Source organism: Corvus kubaryi, unplaced genomic scaffold (genome assembly GCF_017639235.1).
Source record: "Corvus kubaryi isolate FWS band 111438036 unplaced genomic scaffold, C.kubaryi_AGA036_p1.0 37395, whole genome shotgun sequence".
In the NCBI taxonomy this organism is placed as follows: domain Eukaryota; kingdom Metazoa; phylum Chordata; class Aves; order Passeriformes; family Corvidae; genus Corvus; species Corvus kubaryi.
The window spans coordinates 24,557-40,082 of NW_024581134.1; the positions used below are offsets into that span (position 1 = coordinate 24,557).

Below are 15,526 nucleotides of genomic sequence, written 5' to 3' on the forward strand. Positions count from 1 at the left end.
GTATAAATTTATTGTGGTGTGTAAGCTGCAATGTAGTAGAATCTTATGAGGATACAGTCTCATGAAATCATCTCCCAGTCTTGTATTCAATGGGAGCAAAATTTGATGTTCAAAATAAAAACAGGATTCAGATCAATTCAATACATTGAAAGGCACTTCTTGGGTTGCTTTGTTTGTAGAATTCAAGCTTTACATTTACTGCCTTTTAAGAGGAACAAATCTGCCTTTTCCCCAGTACTTGTATTTCTAAGGGTAATGTGAATGCATAGCACTTTCTCAGGGAATGCACTAGGGGAGAACTGGGGGGGGTGCAGAAGCTCATGTTGATGAACCTGTACTGGTGTAGGATCAGGTGATGTGTATGTGATCTGCCAAGGCAGCAGCTTGCTTGCTCAAGACACTTCGCTAATTTTCAGAGAGATATTTGGGATTCTTATATCAAAGGTGACCCACTGCTAAAGGAACACATTCAGGGTAAGTACCAGAGCAGTATTTGAGCTACTGTTAGGCAGAACTTAATGGTTCTCCAGTATTGCAGCTTAACTTGCAAGTCTGCCATGCTCTTACCTGTGCAGGTTTGTTTATAACTAGTAGCTATGCAAGGGATTCGGTTTAAAAACGAAAGTGTAAATTTCATGAACACCATCTGTGATACTAAACTTGGGACTGTTGCTGCCAGACTGCCTTAAAGAAATTTCAAAGTTCCACTCTCACTTTTTGTAGTTCCAAGTTTCCATGGATAGCAGCTGTCTTTAACCAACCCTACTTAGGGAACTGTGCAGCAAAATTGTCACTTGTTTTTGGTGATGCCACAGGCTAGAATGTCTCCGGGTCGTGTATATGTATGTGTTTGTGCCCTGGCATGACAGACTCTTTCCTCTAAGCAAGAGGCCAACAGGAATGTACCTGGGGATAGAGTTGTTCCTGACAAGCAGTAAAAACTTGCTGTTATTGTGCAGTAGTTTTGGCGTTTTCTATAGATACGCTAATGCTCGTGGATAATGGAATGATATAGATGAAATGATGAGCCCACAAGTGGTACAGTTGCTAAAATGTCTGCCTATTGACTGTTAATATTCCCACTGAGTCACACAGACATGTCAATTCTTCTGTCCCCAAAGAACAAACTGAACAGGCTCCGGCATCGTGGCCAAGTGTTTACTCACTCCCTCGGGGAAAGAAAGGGAGTCATCCCTCTCCCTCAGGAATGCCCTGATCTAGACACTTGAGTGGAACACTTGTGTGGTCTCAAAGGGGAACTGGGAAAATTTTTTTATCCCTGGTGGAGAGGAAGCCTTGTTGCCTGGTGCTGGATAACTGTGCTCTCTTGTAAATCAGGCTTTACAACAGCAGGACTTAATTTTAAATGCCAAATCAAAATAAGACCATTTTCTCATCTTGAGGAAAACTTTCAGGTGTCCGTATAGAAATGTAGTTTCAGATGAGAATTTTGCTTAAAGGATAAAGCAGGACTTACGATGAGGGCCTGCAAACATATAAAAGCAGTTTGAGTCACAGGGGCTATTGGACTCTTGCCATAAAATGGAGAGACTTAGTCCATCTCAGTCTTTAGAGGGGAAATTCTGCACTTCACAAGTCCCCTAAGAATTGGACATAATAAATACAGACATTTACCTTGCCTGTGTGATTTAAATTTCTTTCCATGTTTAACACACCAGCACAGAAGGTAGCCCTGTCTTTTCCCTCAGGTTTAGACTGATGCCTTTCCTGTGCAGATGTGAATGGGGCTCCTCTCCTGCAGGGGTGTAATGTCTGCGGTTTGGAAGAGATCAAGGAAAATCTACTGGCGTCAGCAATTAATTTTGGTTTCAAGAGAAAATTGAAATCAAATTGCAGCGTTCATGCTGTGTGAATTAAAAATTATGTAATACTCCTAGTGCAACTCTGCATTGTTCAACAGTTGCTTATACAGAGTGAATCCAAAATTTATTTATATAGCTATTTATTTATATTATCTTGACGTGGTTATTTGAAAGAAATAATTTACAATATCTAATATAAGTCTTGAATAAGTGAAAGAAAAAGTCTGCAGCCCTAAATAGATCGGTATTGCTGTAGAACGCATTGATTACACTGTAGCATGATTGTGCACTGATTAAGGTTTTCAAATGGCTATATATAAATTTCTCCAAGTCCATAGAGGAGCACTCTTTGCATCTTAACAGGATTTGATTAAGAATCCAGTGCCTGAGGGAATTGGAAAAAAGAAAGACATTCAAGACCTTGAAACGAGGAGAGAAAAACAGAACACTTTCCAAGCAGTAGCATTTTACTGTTAAATATTTATCCAATTAAAAAAGTTTGAATGTTACATTAGCAAGTAACACATGTCCTAACATGTCCAGTGTGTGCATGAGTCAACAAAAGGCAAGTTCTGGGTACGAAATGCCAAGGGCCTCTTCCTTAAAATTATCATCAGAATTAGAAGGTCTTTGTTAGGTCCTTAATTTTCTGTATCCAGGGGCTTGTCTAATTGAGGAAAATTAAATGGTAAACACTCTCTCTGGGAATGCTCTTAGAGGAGCAGGATCCATGCAGGAACCACTCAATCAGTTCAGCTGGTAAATCCCCAGCAATGTCTGTTAACTTGTGGCTTCAGGTGGGGGATTGAAGACGCTGCCTCATGAAGAGCTGTGTGCCAGGGTATCTGGGACTCTCATTAATGTTTGATCTGTGTCAGTTACCACGTACTGGCTAATGACTTTAATTTTTCCTTTCTAGTAAAGGTAGACCACCAGAAATTTGTTGCTTCCTCTTCTGTTATAAAAACAAGTAAAAAAATGGTATTAGTTAAATCTATATCTGGTCCCCAAAGTAGAACTCTTCAAGACTATAGCTCCTCTTGCTGTTGTGCAATGAGTGATAGAAAAGGAAAAAAAAAGTCTTATACCCGTGTAATTCACCCAGTTTTGAAGCTTCCTGTGAGTTAAATGTGATTGCACACTTGGGTCTGTTTTCACACTGGCCCTTTGGGTAGGTGGTTGCTTATGCAGCTGGAAGTGGATGAGCATTGCTAAATAATTTCTGAGACTGCTTGGCAAAACCTCGCTGTGCCTGTGCTCACAAATAGACCAGTGCTGGCAGCAGCATTTTTGGTGAAGTACTATTGAAAACCATGAAGGAAGGCAGGATGAAGCAAAAGTGCCAAGGTTGCAATGTATAGTTAGTGCACAATGTGCGTAATTTTTTTTAGAAAGAGCTCAGAGTAGAGGCTGACTTTAAACAACTGTCTGCTGCATTTTTTGTATGACACACAATCAATAAAGCATTATCCTTGAAAAATCTCAGGAAGGTCAATTATGCTGGAAATAGAGTGCTAAGGGAAGTGCACAGAAGTTCCTGGGAAACAGGAAGGTCTACTCAGTACTGAATGACAGATGGTGTTATAACAGGAGTGAATCTTGCATGGAGGTGGGAAGAGACGGTAACTCTGGGAACTCCTCGGCACCAGAGACTGGAGCAGAGTAGGCAGTAGGGCCTCCAGCCCTCTGAAGCTCGTTTGGTTTTTTTATCAGCTTCTTTCTCTCTGCGCCCCAACCCTCGCCTGCAGTGCCAGGCCCAGTGCTGACTGGAACACACCTGGGCGCCACACACCGTCTCTGGTGACGATCGTCTGTCCTCTGGGCTGAAAATGGAGTCAGGTTTGGCCAGAACTGAAAACGGGACTTGTGCCATGGGCAGAGCGGCCGCAGCAGCCTCTGCCCCGCCTGCGGCGGGGGAGGTGCAGTGTGCGGGAGCGGCAGAAGAGCCGCTCCCCGGGGCACAGCAAAGCCGGGACTCGGAGCCCCCGATCCCCGCTCCGGGGCACACAAAGCCGCAATCCGCGACCCCGCTCCGGGACAGGCCCCGGGGCTCCGAGCGGCAGCACCGCCACGCGGCCCGGGGCGCGCAGGGCCCGACGGGAGCTGTAGTCCCGAGGCAGGGGAGCGCACAGCCCGACGGGAGTTGCAGTCCTATGGCCACAGCGCAGCGCGGCCCCTCGGCGGCAAGGACTACAGCTCCCAGCATGCCCTGGGAAGCCCCCCCTCCCCCGCCCTCCCCTGCCTAGCACAGCAGCTGCGAGCGCGGAGCGGGCACGGTGGCGGGAGCGCAGTGCCGTGAGGGGCCGCGCGATGTGGCTGAAGCCCGAGGAGGTGCTGCTGAAAAATGCCCTCAAGCTGTGGGTGCAGGAGCGCTCCAACCAGTACTTCGTGCTGCAGAGGCGGCGGGGCTATGGCGAGGAGGGCGGAGGCGGGCTGGCAGGTACTGCCCCCGTGGGGCCGGGGCAGGGCTGGAGCGGGAGGACGGGGGTCTGTCGGCCCCGGGACCCCCGGCCAGAGGGGCAGGAAGGCGGCCTGCTGGAGTTCTGGAGCCCCGGACCTTCCTGGGTTTCTCGTGGGGCTCTTCTCTCCTTCCTTTCCCCGCGTAGCGCGGCCCCAGGGGCAGCAGAGCCCGGCGGGGACGGGCACCCGGCGGGGCTGGGAGCGGCTGGTGCCCTGGGCCCCCGAGTCACCGGGGAGCTGAGGGCAGCACAGCCCAGCCTCGGCACGGGCTGAACAGCCTCTGCTCCGGTGGAGTCCGGCACACCGCCATGGGCAGCTTGGTGGAAGTGGACACGTCTGAAGAAGGACTGATCTGTCTTGCTTTGGCAAGATGCTCATTTCCAAATCCCTTTTCCTGCGTGCATCTGAGGCTGCTTGAGATGAACTCCTGCTCAGGCATTTCTGATCGCTTATTTTAAAAACAAGCATATGGTTTGATGGAGCTTGTCAGCAGTGGTGGGTCAGGAAAGTGACAGAGGGGTCAGGACAATGACCATCGTATAATAAACTTTATTCCATGAGAACTTCAAGGTATGGAGCTGAATTTCTGTTTTTAATTCTCGCCTGTTTGTATCATCAGGCACTGTAGGAGCCCCAGCTACTGCTGAGACCTATGTGATGGTGGCAGCTATTCTGACTAGAACTGACTCCTTTATAGGCTGGTGGTGTCTGTCATTGACCCTGTCAAGGAGAAATGCTACAGGGAATCAGCACACAGTCATTCCTCCGTGGGATGTGGTTCTCGAGTGTTTTGCATCTCTGTAGGTTTTCTAGGCTCTATCTAATTTGTGTCATCCTAAAGCAAGTTATGTTAAACATGAGGCATAATTGTCTTGTGGAAACATTTATTAATTTTACTGAACAAAACCACAAGGTTCAAACTCCTGGCTGGTGAATTTCAGATGTAGAAGTGGCCCTTGCAGCAGGAGGTGGTGCATTCTTCATTGGCATCTGAATGAACCACTGGTAGGGCACATGGAAAGTGTAAAAGAAAGCATCCCCAAATCCCAGGTTCCTATGCATATCATAGTCTTATAAGCAGATAGATAAAGTCAGGCTTTGGCTTAGAACCAAGGGTGATACACTGCAAGCTTGGAAGTGTTGGGATCAGGCTTGATGGCCTGTTTTCTGCCTTGATATATTTGGAAGCCAAGGAAACAGAGTTGGTATGAAGGTTGATTTTCTACATGATAAAATTCATTTAAGGACTACAATGAATGTGGAACAATGAGAACTGGAATAAGTTGTTGTTCTGAAAACCTCCTTATAGGCTTACAGCTGGGCCCTCCAATTGCCCTTTGGGTTTTGGTGAAGGTGAGGCTTCTATTGCTCCTCTCTTGTCGTGGGTGGCTGTTGACAGTGTGGGAAAAACACTTGGATGAGATAGTTGCTGTACTATGCTTTTTTTTGACGTGGCATTGCACATTTTATTTTTGTAGCTTCTTATAAATTCTTACAGATTCTTCTGTGCAAGTTACGTTTGTCACTAGACACAAACAAAAGGAGCGAGATGTTATTGAATTAAAATCGTGATTAAGAAAGATTAACAAGACAGTGGCATAAAAATGCAATTATATTTGTGTTTGCAGGTTTGAAAATATTCAAACCTCCTAGGTATGAGCCAGCATGATTTGCTGTGCCTGGGTTTAATTTGATACTGCTGTGTGTCACTCGAGAAAATTAGCACTTCCTTTAGGAAAAAGCAAAGCACAGCTGTTGTGTATGAAATCATCTCAAATGTCCCAGTACAATCCTGTTCTCCTGAAGAGCATTTTACAGCTGGTGAGACAAGGCTGGAGGTGACTAACAGCACAGAGGGACTGGGGAGTTAGGAGTGAAAGAGGGAGGCAGCAGTGCGAGACCGAGTCATGAGGGAAGAGGGGGACAATGCCTTGAGACAGGAATGGAAAGAAAGATGGGCAGTGCTGCAGGGTTTGAATAGCAGTAATGGGGACCTGGCAAAGGATTCCCAAAAATACAGGAGTACATTTGGTAAGACAGGCTTTAAGGAGGGGAGTTTTGAGGAAGCAGCCAGTACCTGGAGAAAGGTACAGACAAAGGAGGAAAAGATAGATTACAACAGAGGTACTTACCTGAAGGAAGGCTGGGAATTCTGGTGCTGTCCTAGGAAAAGAATGAAGTCTGCAGTTGGATTGTTTGTATGACCCTTCTGGAGTGACAGGGGCAGGACCAGTTTGTAATCTGTAGATGACACAGGGAGCTGTTACGGCTTGTGTGCACACACACCACAGTTCTGAGTTTGCTCATGTGGATAACTTGTAAACAGGCACAGAAACACCCTGTGCTGGTTGTGCTCAGCCTTGGCTCTCTCCTTGCAGATATGTACTTGCTCAGCTTTACACTTCATTCTCTTTGTTTAAGAGCTCCCCTAAGGATACTGATGCTGTAACCTGTCTGAGTGGTGCTCCATTGGAAAATTCATCATGCAGTAGTGAGTAGTGGGCTGTCCCAAAGTGTGTCTGTTAGTGCAACCATGTAGCCACGGCCTCTGGTTCTGTCTTCTGTAGAGCCACTCTGGGAGAGCTGCTCAGGTTTTTCAGAATGGATGGATAGGAATACATTTGTGAATGCATGTGCTGTAACCAAGCTCTAGTGAGATTAAGCATGTTGGTTACAGAGCTCTAGCTTTGGTTCTAGTTTAGGCAGGACCTTGGTTAAGAGATAGGTATGCCAGGAGCAGTGATGCAAGTGAGTATTTGGTGTCATAAAATTTCAATCTTTCACTGAAATTTGAACAAACCAATTGTTTACTTTCTGTTTCTACTGTTTCAATTTGCCTCATTCTGCTTGACAAAGATAAGTAAAATGCAACTGTGAGAGGACAAAAACTTACCAGTGAAATAAATATATGGTTGGAACTAGTCTTTCCTGTGCTGTGCTTGGAAAGGTAGGGAAAACCTGTGACTCTCCCACGTCCTGGATCTCCTGTGGCAGTTGTTGCCATCCCAAATCTGTCAAAGGCCCCTGCTGGTATCCCCACTGTTTAAAAGCCGTGGCTTGTTGGCTGGGACATTGCTGGCTGGCTTGCATGCACAGGGAGTTGGGAGAAAGGGAGACAGAGCTGGGGAAATTTTCCTCCTCTGACATCTGACAGAAGGAGCAGTGTTCAAGTATTAGTTGTGGATGTCAGTGGCAAGGACTTTGTCTCTAACAAAATTTCCTGGTGGACCAGTTTAAAAAGTACTTGGTGATCTCTGTACAAACTCAGAGATATTTACTTTGGTAGGAACTTCAGAATGGGAGAGGAACCTTGTGATCTAGCTTGACCCAGTCTGCAGCACAAAGGTGCTTGGTTTTCCAGACTTCCTGGTCTGGGCAGGAATCATTTATCCCTGCTGGTGTTTCAGCACACAGAACTTTTGGTGTGGCTTTCTTACTGTGGGTCCTCAACCTGGATAGGAATCAAATGGGAAACTTGCTGGTTAATGAATCTGCAATTATGTCAGCTATGTGGGTTTTTTTTCAGCAGCTGTAGCAAAGATTATTTTGCAAGTGCCTATACTGGTGAGACAAATAACACCCTTCTGTTAAGATGCGTGTTTACATTTGGGGATGACAGGTAGAAAAAATGACCAACATGTACTTCCCAGTTCCTGTCAGACAGCTTTTTAGAAACAAAACCAAAGAGGAGCTGTGATATCTGCAATACTTTTTTTCTGTTCTTACCAAGCAGACCAAAACTTACTATTTTTTCAGAGTTGCACTTGTAATTTTCCCTATTTCTAAGGATATCTTTCTTGCTGCATAGAGGCAAGGTTGGACACACACCTTAGTTTAATTGGTTACTGTTGTCTTACTGAGTCACAACCACTGACCATAACGCACTTGAGTTATTGTAAATGGAGTTGAAATCTTTTGGCTCTAAAGGCTTAAACTGATGTGTTTGATGTCTGAATTGTCTTAGAACATTCCTATCTCAGCCCATGCTCAGTATTTCCTTAAGCTGGAGTTTCTTAGTCATGAAATCAAGTTCACTTATGAAAGAAAATGAAGCCAAACATCTTTCTGTGCTTAATTTGAGGCTGTTGGAAAAGGAGTATGATTCACAAGTTGGCATTCCTTAATTTAAATCAAATACACACAGATGATGTCTTTTCATGGGTTATATTATTGAAATCTGAAACTTCAGTCCATTTTTTTAAACAAAACCAAAATGCTCTATAAAAATAGTTGCTGTTATAGAATGAAGTTTTATTCTGTCACTGTAAAGAAATATTTGCTGTTATGTTTCTCCCCTCTTACTGCATCCTATACCAGAGAAGCCTTAGAGGAAGTTACTGAGCATGTGCTATGTTAGGCTGGTAGTTTTGGTTCCAATGGACCTGCATTTGTGGGCTTTTGGTGTATTTTTTTCTCCCCCTGTCCCACTGGGGAGGGGGTTGGTAGAGCATCTTGGTGGGCACATCCAGCCAGGGCCAACCCACAACAGCTCTCTATCACAAACTTAATTGTTTTACAGTGTTTTTCCTTCTTTGATTCTGCTCTGATTAGGCTGTGAATTCTTCAGATTGCAGAAGGGAGCAGTTTTTGCTGGAATGAAACTGGGTATAGCTGCAGAATGTCTGCAGTATGTCTGTAGAATGTCTGCAGAGCTTTTACAGTGTTTTCCAACAACTCTTTTTTTATCATGATGTAAATAAACTAAAAGCGAGAACGCCGTTGTACACCAACATATCTGCTGTTCAAAATCCTTGCTGCAATGGGGCTGCCCTGTGTGGTGCTAATAGAACATTTCTGTTTGTAAGGAACCCTTGCATTCTTATAAATATTTTCTATTCCTTAACACTTCTAATGTAGCAAATCAGGAGACTGTCTGATCCAGTTTTAATATAATTAACTATTGACCTCAAAGGCACTGTTATGCATTAGAGGGGAGACCAGGCCTGTGCTAACTTTGCTTCAGAAGAATAGTGCTTTTTAAAAAAAAAAGACAGCCTCATGTTTTCTTTGCTTCTGATTCTTCATTAGTAAGAGAAAACTGATATTATTGTTTGCATTACACTAGTCCCACAAAGGATAGGAAGGAGTCAAATTGCTATAAATAAAGTAGATCCTTAGAAATAAAAAAGCTGTAACTGGTGCTATTTCAGGAGAAGAAAATAAAAATATTTGAGACTCTGGTTTTAAAAGGACCAAAAAAAAGCACCAATATTAGTATTCTTTTGGTGTACTTGGTGAAATAAATATAGAAGGACAAAGTGGTGCTGACCCCAAATGGCACAATGCTGGGCAGTTACTAACAAGTAATGTCAATTGGTATGTGCCCTAAATTGGTACAACTGAGGGCAAAATTCAGTGCTGATGTTTTGTGACACATCTCTGAGCTTATGTTGATATTTTTCTAACCAAGTCTTTTAGAGACATCTTGGGATTAACACATGTGTATTTCAAAACTATTCTGGATCCTTGCCGTGTATTTTGGTTTCTAGGGTATTTTATCCTGTTTACTGAAGCATCTAGGGTATTTCCCAGTAGTTTTACTCAGGCAGCTATGAAACTGAAAATGTTTTCTGAAAGCAGAGCCCTTTCTCCGTATAAATGTGCATCACTATCCATAGGTACTGCAGTCATTCCCTGAGGAAAGCAGGAGGATGATTAAGGTGGAATACCTGGGAGAAACTCTAGCTTTAGGCAGAGATGAAAGTAGAGGACCCTCTGTAAGTTGTCCCTTGGTTCCCATTGGGAAACAGCAATCCAAGGGAGTGCTTGCTGAGAAACACACAAGAACGTGAGGATATGGCAACCGTGACTGATAATGCAGTATTCCAAACATTGGCAACTTGTGGAGCACTTTCAGAACTAGGATGAGAAGATGAGTGAGCCTGTGCTTGTTCCTCACAGTTATGCCAGTGTCCATAGCCATGGAATAAGTTTGTGCTGTAATGAGGGAGTATTTATTGTCCTAGGCTCAAACCTGTAGTCTAGATCCCATTCATGACTTGTGGGAATGCTGAAGTGATGGATATTCACCTGGTACAGTTCATTGTGTCTAAAATCTGATGACCTTCCAAGGATACAGGAGCTGTGATGGCATTTTGAGGAGTGCTGCTTTCTAGTGCACTGTGGTAACCATTGGCTCAAGTTGAGTTGCATTAGCCTTATAAATGGTGAATAATATCCTTGTAGTGTATAGTATAACAGAAAATGTTACTAGGAGAATTGTGAATGAATTAATGCAACATTTGCCGAAGCAAAGCCAACTTTGAGATCAGCTCAGTGTCGTGACTCATTCAGTAAGCAGAAGCTGCTTAAACAGACATCAATGTTATTACTTATTCAATGTCTGTCTTCAGTCAGGAACTAAAAAATAATTCTACTTTCCAACAGCAACTTACAGTCTGTTATTTGCAGACAAGACCAGAGATGTAATGTACTGGTCTGTTTTTTGGTTTTTTGTTGGTTTTGATTTTTTTTTCCCCTGGTTATTGGTTTGGGGTTTTTTTGTGGTTTTTCATAATTACTTACTTCCATGTTTTTGAGAAGAAGCAAAAACATTTGAAACTTGAATAGCCACAGTGAGGTAGTCTCACAGGCTCTATGCTGGAAGTGTATCCTCAGGAAAACCATGCTTTGTGGATGAGTATCTAGACTTCTGAATTTTGCCTTATTTTGCTTTCTCGTATTCTTTCACAATTTCTTTTTTTCAGAATTTGAGAGGGAGTTAATAGAAAGAAAGTGAAACCCAAAGTACCAAAGAAGCCAACCTAAAAATTCTGAAATAACTTTTGAGTGATGTATTTGAAGTCATCTAAATCTAGTGCTTCTATAGAATATTAAAAACCAAAATCAAAAGATCATTTTCCATTAAACAGGGAAGGGTATTCAAAGATATAAAGGTGCTACAACGGTTCATATTAGTTTTGCATTCCAGCTCTCTGCTCTAATAGCATTTTTTGGGAATGCTTTGCATCTATGATCTCAACAGATTTGTGGAACAGACTTTACAGCTGGTCTTGGGGTAATTGTGTAATGGTTTTTTGGGTAATCTCGTCTCTTCTTTTGCTGTTCTTCTGTAGGAGAATAAGAGCCCAGTGTGACTGCTTTGGTAACTTTGCTTCAATTGAATTTTCTGTTTCTATGGCCGTGATGGAAGGGTGCAAACATAGAAAATACAGGAAGAAGCATAAGGTCCTGTTGATTGTATTTTTGTTTCTGTTGTAACGAGAAAAGGTCTTACGGTGCATTAGGAACCAAAAGTTTGTATTGTTTCTTCAGTATTGATTTTTCTTCTTTTAGAATTTCCTGATTTTTAGATTTTAAAGGATCAGTTAAGATATCTGGGCTAATATCTTTATTACTGCACAGTGAGAGAGAATGATTTTGAGTCATTATAAAGTGCATCCTCATTTTCCCAGAAAATGTTTTTGTCCTGGTTCTGGAGAGATGAAGATTGGCTCTTTAGTGAAATTAGTATATTTTCATATGAACTCTATTTAATGGAAGTTAATTGTCAGAGAGGTGACATATCCAATTATGGTCTTCAAGGGCTCTTTCCTGTGACTGGAAAACAGAACAACAGTAAATTACTAATTAAGAGGTAGTTCAATTGCTGCTTGTGCTTATTGAAGGCTGAAGTAACTGCCCTGTTACATTTCTGGTTGTGCTCTGGTTTCACATACTGCATAGCTGTCACTTCCATGGGGGTCATCTCAAAAAACTTCTTCACCCTCATTTGTGCCTCACAGCTTTTACTGGATCAAAATATCTCCTCCCAAAGAAGTTCTTCTGGGAATACTTCATGCTCTACTCAATTGTGCTTCTTATTTTCTCAGAGTTCATTAGTCCTTACTTGGGCAGCATTCCTGTTCCCCTAGAAACGAAGGAGAGGGGAGTGTACGTTTCAAAACTTGAGTTTCACTGTGCTGTGTACATTTTCTTGGACACAACAGGTCTCCTTGTGGGAACATTAGATGCAGTGTTGGACTCGACGTCGAAAGTCGCCCCATTTCGCATCCTGCATCAGACTCCAGACTCCCAGGTCTACTGGTCCATCGCGTGCGGTACGTACCGTGCTCTGGGAGCCGACCGAGTCCAGAAAGTGGAAAAGGAGGGTGAAAAGTATGGGATCCATTTTTGGCTTAATCCTCTCACATCATTATTCATTCTCCTGACCTCTAAATGGTTTAAAAACATTTGCAAGCCTGAGCTCGACAGCAGTGTGTGGTTCCAGTTTTTCAGAACAGATCTCTGGACTCTTCCTATTACACCTTCTGATTGCCTGCTTTTTGCAGGAGTCCATCAGGTACCGAAGCCTTTGGGCACTGTTACAGTGACAGAGGCACAATCCTTTCTTCTGTAAGGTGCAAGAATAACTTGACACAGTTCAGGATGGACTCCTCAGGGTCAGCTTATCCCAAAGTGTGCTGTAGGTAGGAATAACAGTAGATGCTTATCCTAATACTTTTGTTTACTTTGTCTTTGCATGTTAAAACATGAAGGTTCCCAGTCATGGCCAGAGCTGAATTCTTCCTCATATCTGTTGCTCTTGTGGTATAAGTTCTTTCTCTTTCTCATGTTGTGTTATTAATCAATAGGGAATGGAAAAGTAAATACAGATTTGTTCTTGTAGCTTAAATTTAATGTAATTGCATGTCACTTTCAAAGGGCAGCCTTATAGAATTTGAACAGTTTGTGAATTGACAATATATAAGATTTCAGGGTCACTTCTGAAGAAGTCAGACCTGGTGACAGGCTATCAAAAAAGTACTTTAATATGTATGTTGGAAGTACACTCTGGGGAATTCAACTGCCATCAGGTCAGCCCTTTGGAAAATACAAAGGGTAATCTGCATTTTAGGACTGAATATATATAGATTTTGTGCTGCATAGATATGCTTTAGAACAGAAAGCTATATAATATAATTGTCCTAATTGTGTTAGATTGTTTATTCTGTGAAGAAATTGAAGGGATGACACTTCGTTCCTGCTGTTACGTATTAAGAGTCTGAAACAGTGTTCCTAAACTATTTAAACAATTAATAAAATGTTTAATCATTCCTGGGTCACCTCTGTGCCTCTGATTCACACTGTAACTCAAATAATTGGTCTACATGTATAGTCTGAGAAAAAGAATTACTTTTGTGATGTAATTGCTATGTTAATTACTCTTCATATAATTTCTTAAGTGTTGTTGCAAGTCTACCCAGTGTAATGCAGTCTGACTATTTAACTGTGTTTAGAGCAATTTCTATTCATTCACAGGGCCACTTTAATCCTGTGGAGCCTGTTGAAAGTTGGTTAATTACCTTTTATAAAGTAAGCGGAGAAAAAAGCAATTGTTCAAGGTGTGTTCTTGCTTGAGGGTATCAATAATATGTGATCACACTGCCTGCTTCGATTGGTGAGCATTCTTGTGGAGGATGAAGCTGCCAATTAATTTATATTCTAGAATGCCTTTATTCAAACCTGTGTAAGTTCTTTCATTCTCCCTGTGCGCCAGCATCTGACAGGGAATCACCTGTCTGTAAAGCACTGACTCTGTATTGAATTTGCTGAAACCCTGCGGTTTCCCTCGTGGCATCTCAATCCTTGCTGCTTCCCTGTTTACGGTGATGTTTGCTTTACATCCTCACACGTGTTAGGAGGGGTTTTGCACAGCAAGTCCTAGTCTTGAAATTCTGCTCTGGAAACTGTTATGGGCCAGTGATCAAAGCTGAGGATATCAAAGGCACAGATTTAATTTCCTGCTGAGCCTCATTGGTTTGGTCTCACATTTCCCACGTTCTGGACTATTAGACTGGGAGTGTTGCAGTAGGGCTGTGCTGTCCGTGTTGGGGAGGTATTGCTGAGAGGAAGGAGCTGTCAGTCTAACTCAGGCTTCACCACTGAGCCACATAATGTTAACAAAGCTGAGATGCTTTTGGATTTGAAGGCCAGAAATAGGGCTGCATAAAGGGCTTGAAAGATAAAAACATAGCAGTGCACATTTCATGTACACTAAATACGTTTTCAGTGTTCACAAAGGTAACAAATTCGAGACTTGTGGTTTTGACTTGTGTATCTAAGTTACTGTGCAACTCGGGAATTTGCTAAGTCTTCTCTTGATTAATAGTTTTGATGAAATGATTAAAGTCTGTCCTAATTTAAAGTAATACTTTCTTTTTCAATCAGGATCCAGCAGAGAAGAAATAACAGAACACTGGGAGTGGTTAGAACACAATGTTATGAAGACTTTATCTGTATTTGATTCAAATGAAGACATTACGAGCTTTGTCCAGGGAAAGATAAGAGTAAGTAACAGGCATAATTGGGAAAGGCTAAGTACTTTTTTTCCTCTAACTGTACATGAGTAATACATGCTCTGTAGAATATCCAAGGACAGCATGCTAGTGCTGCCTGTTCTGATTGTGTAGTATGTGACTGTTAACTTTAACATGGGCCATTGTGTCTGTTTCTCTGCCCCACAACTAAGTAAGGTTGTTTGACACAAACTCCGCTTGGTAAATGCTACATCAAATGCCTTTAGACAGTGGTCTAAAACTGTTGATAAATTTTTTCACAATAATTTTAACAGTGCCTGGGAAGCATATGGTCTATTTTTGTTCACTCTATATGTGCTAAATATTTAGCCTAGGAACTCCTGGGATTAAGTGAGGAAAATATGTCTGTTTCAGAAGAGGAGACACAGGAATGTGTGTCTTGCCTAAGCTGTGTGGGAGACTTGGTGGATGAGTCTGAAATAGCACATTTTACTTGTGATTTGTGATTTGATCCTCAGACTATTCTTCCCCTTCTAAAACTTATTCTCCTGTTGGGAGAATGCTGTACTGTGTGCATGCAGGTGAATATATGACACCCACCCACATGGACACATACATAAAGTAATGTGATTTTTTGCTGTAGGGTTTGATTGCTGAAGAGGGAAAAGGTTCTTTTGTAAAAGAAGATGATCCTGAGAAGTTTCGTGAAGGTCTTATGAAGTTTGAAAAGTGTTTTGGATTACCGGAGCAGGAGAAGTTGATTACCTACTACTCGTGCAGTTACTGGAAGGGCAGAGTGCCCTGTCAAGGATGGCTCTATCTTAGTACCAACTTCCTTAGCTTCTACTCATTTTTGCTTGGAGCAGAAAGTAAGTAAACCTTGATGCTAAGATGAGTCTCTTCATGCTTCACTGCTTATCTTTCAGATTAGGAGGAATTCTTCCTATGTGTTAAAGGAGCTATTTTGTCATGTGGGCAGATGTC

General features: G+C 42.5%; 1 protein-coding gene across 5 annotated transcripts in view; it reads left to right on the forward strand.

Moving 5' to 3' along the window:
• Positions 1-4,050: 4,050 nt before the first annotated feature.
• Positions 4,051-15,526, forward strand: part of TBC1D8B (TBC1 domain family member 8B) — a 29,661-nt gene continuing 18,185 nt past the window's right edge. For 3 of the 5 annotated variants that reach the window (XR_006018048.1, XR_006018049.1, XM_042039950.1), the window contains exons 1-4: positions 4,051-4,263; positions 12,233-12,343; positions 14,454-14,572; positions 15,186-15,411. Coding sequence is in view for 3 of the 5 variants with exons in the window: in XM_042039950.1 (XP_041895884.1) it covers positions 4,134-4,263; positions 12,233-12,343; positions 14,454-14,572; positions 15,186-15,411 (586 nt within the window). In the remaining 2 variants the exon portion in view is untranslated. The remainder of the gene's footprint in view (positions 4,264-12,232; positions 12,344-14,453; positions 14,573-15,185; positions 15,412-15,526) is intronic. The other 2 variants (XM_042039948.1, XM_042039949.1) reach the window with 2 other exon arrangements.